The sequence below is a fragment of the Oncorhynchus mykiss genome, chromosome 12 (assembly GCF_013265735.2).
Source record: "Oncorhynchus mykiss isolate Arlee chromosome 12, USDA_OmykA_1.1, whole genome shotgun sequence".
NCBI classification, from domain to species: Eukaryota; Metazoa; Chordata; class Actinopteri; order Salmoniformes; family Salmonidae; genus Oncorhynchus; species Oncorhynchus mykiss.
The window spans coordinates 75,424,397-75,436,057 of NC_048576.1; the positions used below are offsets into that span (position 1 = coordinate 75,424,397).

General features: G+C 41.3%; 1 protein-coding gene across 1 annotated transcript; it reads right to left on the bottom strand.

Moving 5' to 3' along the window:
* Nucleotides 1-7,152: 7,152 nt before the first annotated feature.
* Nucleotides 7,153-10,253, bottom strand: desi1a (desumoylating isopeptidase 1a). The gene is made up of 6 exons (XM_021625161.2): nucleotides 9,753-10,253; nucleotides 9,315-9,336; nucleotides 9,092-9,161; nucleotides 8,761-8,870; nucleotides 8,488-8,610; nucleotides 7,153-8,384 (listed from the first exon to the last, which is right to left on the bottom strand). The coding sequence occupies exons 1-6, from the start codon at nucleotides 9,844-9,846 to the stop codon at nucleotides 8,297-8,299; spliced, it is 507 nt and encodes a 168-aa protein (XP_021480836.1). The 5' UTR covers nucleotides 9,847-10,253; the 3' UTR covers nucleotides 7,153-8,296.
* Nucleotides 10,254-11,661: the final 1,408 nt, after the last annotated feature.

An 11,661-nucleotide genomic window follows, 5' to 3' on the forward strand; every position in this document is an offset into this window, starting at 1 on the left:
TCTCTCTCTCTTTCTCTCTCTCTCTCTCTCTCTATCTCTCTCTCTCTCTCTCTCTCTCTCTCTCACTCCCTGCCTCCCTCTCTCGCCAGCATGTTAGTGTTCTGGGGTCAGGTTTTCATTTAATGGTTGGATCCAATTAAACAACAACATTTGACAACAGTAGTATCTTCAGTGGTAGTGACGTCCTGAAGTCAGAGCCGTAGGCCCACTAGTTATTCCTCATTTCCTCTCTATCTATCACCCTCTCTCTCTCTTTCTATCTCCTCTCTCTCTCCCTCTCTCACTCACTCTCTTTTGCTCTCTGTTGTCACGTTTTGGCTCAAGGCTACTCATTTGGCTGTTTTGTTTCAGCACATACAAGCTATGATTATGAGCTAAATAGTGGTGGAGATTAAATATCTTGCTAATATCTTTTTGTAAATTCACAGTCATTTAAAATCCTGGATTCACTCAGATCTATGTCCTCTGTCAAAAGCCTTTCATCAAGTATAGAGAAACTCAACACCAGTAAAGCATCTCCAGTGCCTCAGTAAAATTCTTAACAATGTTTGACTATGGACAGCCTGCAGGTGTCCACTGACACACAGATAGTTAATACATGTTTTGGTTAACTTTTTGCACAGAGACTATGGGATTGTTTCCCCTCAGTTTTAAGCTCCATGAAAATGCCCACTAAGCATTTCTTCCTCTCCTACTCACTCTGTGTTCTTCTCGTCTAGTTCCTCTTCCTTACCCCCCATTCTCTCAGGTCACCCCAGTTAATGTCCTATTTACAGAGGGCATCTGTCAGCCTCCCTTTATGGGTCATGCCCCTCTCTCAAACTGAGACGCACCGCGCTGCTCCGCTACCCATCAGCCCATACAAATGGTGACCTGACAACCCTGCTGAGGACACACTCTGACCCTGCCACAGCTGGATCCGCCAGAAGTTGCCTTCTTCATCAGAAATAATTCCTCTGCAAGTAAGTCCTTCAGGTCATAGAAAACTGCAGTCAACGAGTTCATCAACAATTCTCACAGATTGTAGCCGTGGTTAAACCCTGTAGCTCTCCACAGAGAAAGCAGGAATGGTATTGGTACCACTACGGATGCATATGTTTTTTAAAGTTGAGAGAGAGGGTGTTGAATTAATTAAATAATTTTCAGCTGTGGTATTTCTTGTGTCTGAAAGCACAATGTTGTTGATTCAGAGGTCAGCAGCTGCCTTTGGGTTCCCGTGTCGCCGTCATGCAGGGAGAGAAAGACATGCCAGGAACCAGTTCTGCAACACAGTGTTGATACTCATTCAATGCAGGGGAAAACATTTAAGCGACATTGAAGGAACTCTCATCATAAATCTGCCCAAAAACAGAACAAAGGGAAGATTATTACAGATGCTCCCATTCGCTAAGTTGAGAACATGAATTGATGTCGTATACACGATGTACTGTGTGCATCAATATATTCTGTAACCTGTGTGTCTCTCACAACCCATTAAACAAGGGTGAACGTAATCACTTCATAAAGTATGCCACTTCTCCCTCCATTCAAATTAAAGTAAGAGAGATGCAATGGAAAGCATGAACTTTAGTAACACTATAGCAACCATAAAGAGTGTTATGTCATTCTGGACTACTTGTATCAAACTCAGATCCAATAGTCTTGAGATCGCTCCATTAAAGAGCCTCATCAGTGGCTCCCCCATTACAACTGCTCTCAGCTAGCGCCACCCAGTGGCAGCCAAGCATACTCATCGTATTATCTAAATGGAGTGTCATAGTGGAATTTTAAACAGCCATATTTCAACTAGCTGGTTCTCTAATGGAGTGGAGATTGGCTGTGTCCTTGAGTGCAGGTCACAGAGTCACTTGTAAGGCAGCTCAGGAGGGAAAGGAAAGCTGGTGTTTCACTAATGCCTGATGAAATGTGAATAAATACTAAAACACTGAGAAAAATCCAGAGTGCTGATGATGGAGCTCTTGGTTTCCCTCTCTCTGCCCAAGTGCCCCATGGGTATTAGAGCTGCCCTCTAAGCGGTGCCTCCAGGCCTAGAGGCAAGTGGGATTTTGGGGACCAGAGCAGCTCGCTATAGGCTGACACATGGCATCTCTGTGTGCACTATGCAGACCTCTCTGAATGGGTGGAATTAATGGGGCTTCATTGCATTTCCTTCACTTAACTTGAAGGGGAAGTGGTGAGGGGAGGGGGACTTTGAGAATAATGGGGTTTAGTAGTCTTGAAAACCCTAACCTAGGCAACACAGTGACTATGCAACACAGTGACTATGCAACACAGTGACTTGGCAACACAGTGACTATGCAACACGTGACTAGGCAATAAAGTGACTAGGGTCTGGTTTCAATGATGGACTCTTTTTGGATAGAGGAACTACGTCACTGCCTAAGTCGATAAGGGGAAGAAATGTTCCAGGGACTCTCCCAACAAATCAAGAGGCAGACATGCCAGAATGTCACGATTCAAAACCAAAGTTTCCAAGCAAAAAAACCTTTGTAGTGGTTTTAGTTAATTAAGAAAGTAGATGCGAAATGAATGCAATCATTAAAAATAACCTCCATGATCTCCATCTTGCTAGCTACTATTTTTTATTTTATTGAACGGGAAAGAGTCCATCATTGAAACCAGACCCAAGTCACTGTGTTGCCTAGTCACTGTTGCCTAGTCACTGTTGCCTAGTCACTGTTGCCTAGTCACTGTGTTGCCTAGGGTCGGGTTTTCAAGATTAGGGTTTAAGCTATGGCAACAAGGGGGAAATTCCACACACTAATTTGTTCACATACACAAACAAACACAGGCTGGTGTGTCAATCCCATCATGATTAAGCATATCAATACCTTCTGAATGTTACTTCTGCCAGAGACAGCGAGACAGAGAGAGAGAGAGGGTCTGTGTTAGTTTTGTAATGTGTCTTGTGCAGGTGTTCCCAAACTTTTTTACCCAGGCCCCCTCCAGTGTTGGGGAACGTTACTACAAAATCTATGACCTAAAAAAACCTAGCTAAAACCTAGCTAAAACCTAGCTAAAAACCTAGCTAAAACCTAGCTAAAACCTAGCTAAAAACCTAGCTAAAAACCTAGCTAAAACCTAGCTAAAACCTAGCTAAAAACCTAGCTAAAAACCTAGCTAAAACCTAGCTAAAACCTAGCTAAAAACCTAGCTAAAAACCTAGCTAAAACCTAGCTAAAACCTAGCTATAAACCTAGCTAAAAACCTAGCTGACATGGGCTAGTTGATCTGGACATTTCTGACAAGTTATACATACAGGGCCTTCGGAATGTATTCAGACCCCTTGACTTTTTCCACATTTTGTTACGTTACAGTCTTATTCTAAAATGGATTACATACATTATTTTCCCTCAGCAATCTACACACAATACCCTATAATGACAAAGTGAAAACAGGTTCTAGCAAATTTTTGCAAATACCATATTTATATAAGTATTCAGACCCTTTTCTATGAGACTCGAAATCAAGCTTAGGTACATCCTAAGCAAGATGTTTCTACAACTTAATTGGAGTCCACCTGTGGTATATTAAATTGATTGGACATGATTTGGAAAGGCTCACACCTGTCTATATAAGGTCCCACAGTTGACAGTGCATGTCAGAGCAAAAACCAAGCCATGAGATAGAAGGAATTCTCCATAGAGCTCCGAGACAGGATTGTGTCGAGGCACAAATCTGGGGAAGGGTACCAAAACCAAATACTTATTTTCCACCATAATTTGCAAATAAATTAATAAAAAATCCTACAATGTGATTTTCTGGATTTGTTTTCTCATTTTGTCTGTCATAGTTGAAGTGTACCTATGATGAAAATTACAGGCCACTCTCATCTTTTTAAGTGGGAGAACTTGCACAATTGGTGGCTGACTAAATACTTTTTTGCCCCACTGTACACATTCTCCGGATGGGACAACCCAAGGGCATTTCAGGAAATGGCTCAATGATGCACCCACCAGATGGAGGGGAGGACAAAGATGCCTATATTTATGTATGTATGCAGGTGCATGGGAGTTTAGAGTATCTGCCTTGACTCAGACTCTGAGGTCAGGCAGGTCTGTTTCTCATGGGATCTCCCATATGGTGACCCTGACAACTGGGCGCTTCCTGAGGTGGAAAGTTAGAGAGAGAAAGTGGAGAGTCAAGGTTCTTCCTATTTAAACAATTAGCATTTGTTTTGTCATGATAAAAACAACATTTCTTTGAGACTAAATTTAACTCTCACACATTGAGACAAAGCGTAAATTGAATGTTGGATTTGAGAGGACACAAATGGGTAATAATAATAATACCGTATATGTATTTTATATAGTGCGTTTCATTACAAAATTGGTAGTCATGTAAACTGACACCTAAGATAGATGAAGAGATGTTTAAACAAGCTTGATTGGACAGTATAAACATTACATCAAACTAAATGTGATTGCTACATGGTGGAGCATTTGCGTGATGGGGTGGTTGGACTTGGCCAATTAAAATTTGTATAAATTCAAATTATTACAGGAGAGAGTGCCATGTACTTGGGTTGTGCCGTGGCGGAGATCTTTGGGGCTATACTCGGCCTTGTCGCAGGATGGTAAGTTGGTGGTTGAAGATATCCCTCTAGTGGTGTGGAGGCTGTGCTTTGGCAAAGTAGGTGGGGTTATATCCTTCCTGTTTGGCCCTGTCCGGGGGTATCATCGGATGGGGCCACAGTGTCTCCTGACCCCTCCTGTCTCAGCCTCCAGTATTTATGCTGCAGTAGTTTATGTGTCGGGGGGCTAGGGTCAGTTTGTTATATCTGGAGTACTTTTCCTGTCTTATCCAGTGTCTTGTGTGAATTAAGTATGCTCTCTCTAATTCTCTCTTTCTCTCTTTCTTTCTCTCTCTCAGAGGACCTGAGCCCTAGGACCATGCCTCAGGACTACCTGGCATGATGACTCTTTGCTATCCCCAGTCCACCTGGCGTTGCTGCTGCTCCAATTTCAACTGCTCTGCCTGCGGCTATGGAACCCTGACGTGCTACCTGTCCCAGACCTGCTGTTTTCAACTCTCTAGAGACAGCAGGAGCAGTAGAGATACTCTTAATGATCAGCTATGAAAAGCCAGCTGACATTTACTCCTGAGGTGCTGACCTGTTGCACCTTTGACAACTACTGTGATTATTATTATTTGACCATGCTGGTCATTTATGAACATTTGAACATCTTGGCATGTTCTGTTATAATCTCCACCCTTCATAGCCTGGTTCCTCTCTAGGTTTCTTCCTAGGTTTTGGCCTTTCTAGGGAGTTTTTCCTAGCCACCGTGCTTCTACACCTGCATTGCTTGCTTTTTGGGGTTTTAGGCTGGGTTTCTGTACAGCACTTTGAGATATCAGCTGATGTAAGAAGGGCTATATAAATACATTTGATTTGATGTACTCTGTACTATATTGTAGTATTGTGCAACAGTGTAATTTTATCAGTTTTTTAATCCTTCAATGTAAAATTCATAGCTGCAGGAACAAGCAGTAGGAGTAGTGTGTGTGTGTGTTACTTTTAATTAAAACCCTAACCTTGGGTTTGAGTTAATTAATCCTAAATGTATTAGGGCAATCTGCAAACTCAAATTACTTGACCTGACGTTTTAATTATGAATCCATATTTTGTATTAACTATTACCACACAGTGTCACACCTGCTCACGCTCCCCCTCTCTGGCGCTCGAGTGGGTCAGGCTGCCCATCATTACGCACACCTGTCACCATCGTTACGCGCATCAGCGCTTCATTGAACTCACCTGTACTCTAACACCTATTGCTTGCCTCCTCTATATCTGTCTATTCCTCAGTTTGATCCCCATGTCAGCATTAATGTCGTTATGTTCCCCTTATCCAGATGCTGTCCGTGTTTTGTTTCATGTCTGTCATTTAGTAAATATTCACTCCCTGTACTTGCTTCTCGTCTCCCAGCGTCTGTCCTCACACACAGAATATTAACTAGCAACACCTACATGTACTTATGCAAACATAGCAGTCCAAGTCAAGTTCCTAATACAGTGGCTCCTCCTAGGATTCATGACCAGAACTCCAACTCCAACCACTGTAGGTGGTGTTTACCTAGAGTTGCCTCTTCGTCACCACCTTCCATCCCTTTGGATACTCATCCAAGACCCCTTTGAGTCACATTAAAGGAAAAAAAAAAAAGGTCTGTCATATAACGGTTTGTCACTGGGGAGGGTGAGTGTGACTCAGTCTCTCTCACGGAGGTAGTGCCATGTTAACAACTTTGCCCCCCCCCCCCCCCCAACATTTCCGACACCAGTCTAAGAAGTTGGTGTAGAGAGCAGAGATGGGGGGATTGAGGTGAAGATAAACAGCCATAGCACCTCAAGGTAGCCTTCCCCAGAACAGCACCAAGCCTCATACCTACTTTTGTGTTCCCAAAATGCAAACATGGTGTTATTTGTCTTGACAGGTCTGTCATCAAAGCACAGGCCAAGTGCTCTCTCTTCACATGCACTTGAATTATCCATGGGTGCGTTGTGTGTCTTCAGCTCTTACAAGGATGAAGCAATGAGGTAATAAAACAAGGACTATTAGATCATGACTTGTAGTTTCCCCAACAACATTTTCTACATAATATCATCCATATTCTGCATTAAAATAAAAACCATTCATGCTTTATTATTCCACTGAACTGTGGATTTCTAGGTTCAGATAAGAAGCAGATATAAGCGCAGTCTTGTTGACAGCTGTACTTTCATATAAAGTTTGACTAACACTTAGGCCATGACAACAGAACAACTACTATGACACAAACATAACAAGCATGCAAAAAGCATGACTATCAAGACTTTGTCCTCTAACACACTGTGACAGTAGCCTGAGCAAATGATGCTTCAGTCAAGGTCACTGCAAGTACACTGAAGTTTATTTGGACAATTTCTCCTTCACATGATTACTAGTGATGGGGTTGGTCCTGCTGACAACAGCTGTGTGAACGGCAACATCTAATCAACATAAAAACAGGAAGAAGTCAAGTCTAAAATTGTGCTTTAGACCATTTATCTAATGAACTGTAGTTCCTTTAATGGATCAAAAACATGTTTCAAATCCAGCTTGAGGGACCAATACTTTGCATGCCTAACACTGGGAGAGTAACACAGACACTCTTGCAGAACTGCGCACATAGTAAAATTTGGAGTGAATGGCTTTATTTAGATACAATTACAAAACAAGCAAACAATGTGCAAACAATATCATCCATACATAAATAACCATACATAACTAATATAGTATTCATAAATATCTACTGAAATCATTACATTTAGCAGCCAGCAACTGATCCTGAAAAAAAAAAAAAAATAAAATAAGGATGAGGTGTACAATACATTTCATTGGTCAGGTTGATTGTTGAAGGTGGTTACGTGAGCAACATACCAATGTGAAGGGCCTTGTCTCCTTCAACATACAAGCACCTATTTGTGGTCATTCTTTTTATGAAACATGCTATGCTGTAATTACCTGTCTGATGCGATACCAGAGGTGCTGTCTTTTACAGAACATACAGTTTACTGTACTGTTCTACTGAATGACGCTATAGTTAACCAGTGCCAGGAGATGCAGTGAATACGTGCATTTAATAAAAGGACTTTACACGTTTCATGCCTAGTCTAGTAAGTATAGATATGTGAAGAGTTATTGCTCCTACTGATGGCCCAATGAAAATGATACAAGAATATGTATGATTTGATCCCAAACTTGACCCCAAAATTGTACAAACTTTTCCATAATAAATTACATTTCTGAGATGTCTGTTTCTTCATCCAGAGAACTAATGCAGATTTTGTGCACTTCAGCATTCATCCTTCATATCACACTATCAGCATCATTAACACTAAGGTGAGAGAGGTGAAGGCATAGAGGTGTATATAGCACACACCATCTGGTGGAAAGTGGAGTAGTTCATTGGAAGTCATGCTGAAATGCTGACTTGAGATACATGCTAACCTTCTTATAAATCATATTGATGATATTGGAAGATTTGTGAGAAAGTTCATGTTGTGCAGGATCATACCATTAGAGGCAATAAGGAAGGTCCGTAAACAAAAACTGGAAACTGAAGCAACATTTTTTTAAACATACAAAAGGCAAGAGCATTGCTGGTGGGGAGTTACAAAACAATCATACTAAAACCAAGCATACGCAGTACAAAAGCAGTGTGACTGACTAGACTCACTGAGATTCACCCTCCACGGTTTCATCAATAACCCACCTCCATTTTGAAAATGTAAATTAGAACATGTCTAAATACTACTGTGTGCAGTTCAGGCAGTTTAGCTGTGGCGACCGTTGATGATGTTCCCCCCAGGAGGAGCGATGTGGATGGAGTCCAGTATAGGCCGGAGTATCTGACCAAAGGGTCTAAATGGTTAGACAGAGGAACAGGCCAGAGGGTCAGAGAGGTACACAAGTCAGTAATGCATTACTAGTATCTGTCTCTCAGCTACTAAGTATGTAGACTCACGTGGAGAGCACTTCAGAGGGCAGGTCTGTGATGTAAGAAGGGATCTTCCGGCCTGTTAAGAACTGGGCCACCTCATTAGTGAAGGTGTTACAGTTGTGCTCAAACAACCTATACTTGTCACCTCTATGGAAGAATAACAACAGAAAGCAATCTCAGATCTAAATCAGCTATCACTGCTATGTTGTGTTCATGGCTGATGTGTCCACCAAAGTGGTGGTGTATGAGGTGAGTTACGCAAAAACAATACTTTTTTTGTGACACATACACACACACCTGTATGTATTCTCTCCTAGCGAGGACAGGTAGTCCATGAAGATTTCCTCTGTCACCTCTGTGTTTCCCAATTCCACCACAGTGTCTGGGGAACCAAGCATTGTTCCCCCCTAAAACACATAAAGTCCATATTATCCTACAAAACACCAACCCCCAAAACTTCTCTGTATATCCGATGCGTTAAACTTCCCTCCTCTTTGAAGGTCATACCAATGTAGGCCTAGTCTTACTGTCAGCTAGTGCAAAACCATGCTAAAGAGTAGAGGGAACACTGAAGTAGGTCTTAGCAAATATTAGAAGGATATTAGCCAATACATCATTTTAGGCTTACCGGTGAGCAGCTGGAAATACCCACTCCTCCAAAGTAGAACTCGTCTCCATAAACCACAATGGCTGAGTGCCTGTGAGAATTGAAACACAAGACTGAGTGTACAGTAATGGATGGTTACAATATGGCCATGAAAATAATCCTTCGAAGAATTGCAGTGACAGTAAAGACAAGGTTGTGTGGATAAATTGTATTGTCACAAAATTATAGGTGGGAGATTTCTTACCAAATGCCATCAAGTTGTTTTCCTGTAACACATTAAAATATATATGTGTGTGACCGAGGCTTGACGCTGCTGATGAGCATACATGTCAATCAAGCTCGCACAAACCTGTTTTACTCTTGTCTTGTGTGTAGCTAGCATTTTAGCTAACGTAAACGTTGCAATATTGTTGAGCTGAAATTCTGAAGAATACGCCTTTGAATAGCTAGGCTATACTGTATAAACCAAGCTCAAACTTACTTCAATTGGTAGTTGGTACGAACTAGCTAGCAAGTTAATAACAAACAAAAAATTATGCATTGCAAGAGTAATGTTGGCCTACCCAGCTAGCTAGCCATCAAAGGCTTGCCGACGTGCTCAATCAATCTCAACCCGCAGCTAACTACTAAAGCTACACAGCTTCGTTATCTGGGGAAGTTGTCGAGACTGAGCTTCACTTACCTAACATGATTGGGCTGAGATTGCGAGCCATTCCTCTTGACAGGTCGTATATATACAGTTGTACACTGTATGTTGTTGTGTCATTTTTATCCATTACGTTAAACCCCCAAATATGTGTTTATGTTAGCTAGCTAAGCTAACAGTAACGTTAGCTATTTTGCGGTTAGCTTGCCTTTCTACTGACTGCTGGTTTTGCAAGGTTGCTGTCTACTGAAAAATGAGATTATATTATCAGCTAAATTACCTGAACGTTGTACCTATGACGTTAGATATTTAGATGTCTGATTACAATCTACAAGTACCCTGGCTGTCAGAGACAGTTGTCCCCCATAAAATTGCAGATTGGCATCTCATGAGCTTGGTAGTGCATCAGCGCCTCCATGCGTCCACATAGCACTGTAGAGGTTCTGTGGAAGAATGTCTCTGTTATAAAATTTAAAAAAGCATTGCAATGATATTCTCTATCAAATCCCCAACTACAGCTCCTCGCATCTGAACTTCTTCAATAGTCTTTCTAGCCTATTAAATGGGATTCACCCAGTGTGGATGGGGAGTGACCATTGCGCGAGACAGTCGCTCTCCACTGTCCAGGTGCTATATTTCGGATTTACTATTCCCGCCGCTGTCCATGGTGCTGAATCTCATTTTGCTGTTTTTAGCCTGTTTGTTTACTTGAACAACATCGTACCTTTCTACACTCATGACAACGTTCACGAAGACTTAGCCCTATCTTCAAACACCATCAACATGTAAGATGTATCCCAACCAAAATCCAGGCAGCCTTTAGTAATAGGCTAGCTATTATGAGGTGAAAATGCATCAGCATCTTCATTCCTCCGCATAGGTTAGTTGGGGGTGATGTGATTGTCCTCCACCAAGTCTAAAGCAAGTAAATACAATACACCCATATTTCTGTGTGTATTATTGTTGCACTTGAGTCTTCAAGCTTCAGATCCAAGGGCATAGTGATTGTAGTTTTGTGGCAATCAATTATGGAATTGGACAGCAAAACCAACATTGATTGCATTTGGAGACTTCACAAGGTTTGACAGGTGAGTTTAGGGTTCTATACTTTTGTATACTTTTGTTTGGCATAACAAAACCCTTTACATATTCGGTTATGATCCATCAGGAGCTTGTAGTTCACTCCCACTTTGTTCACCTACAGGTTTACTCACTAACTAAGTGTCTGAAGGTTGTTGTCACATACAGTGCCTATCATAAGTATTCATCCCCTTGGATTTCTTCACATTTTATTGGGTTACAAATTGGAATAAAAATTGATTTAATTGTAATTTGTTTGTTAACGATCTACACTAAATACTCTGTAATGTCAAAGTGGAAGAAAAATCAATTTAAATGTTTTATTTTTATTAATGAAAAATAAAACACAAATGTACTGTATCTCGCCCCCTGAGTCCATACATAATAGAAACACCTCTGACAGTGATCACAGCTGTGAGCCTTTTTAGGTAAGTCTCTAAGAGCTTTGCACACCTGAATTGTTTGCCCATTTGCCCATTATTTTCTAAATTGTTCAAGCCGTGCCATAGATTTTCAAGTGTTTCCATAGATTTTCAAACAGATTTAAGTCAAAACTGTAACTTGGCCACTGTCTTCTTGGTAAGCAACTCTAGTGTAGATGTGGCCTTGTGTTTTAGGTTATTGTCTAGTGTCTGGTGTCTGGTGTAAAGCAGACTGAAGCTACTCCCCAGTCTTTGCCTATGTCAAGCATACCCATACCATGGTGCAGCCACCACCATGCTTGGAAATAAGGAGGCAGTTACTCAGCGATATGTTGGATTTGCCACAAACATAAGACTTTGCATTTAGGCCAAAATTGTATTCCTTCGCTGTACTTTAGCAATACTTACAGGATGGATGTTTTGGAATATTTGTATTCTGTATA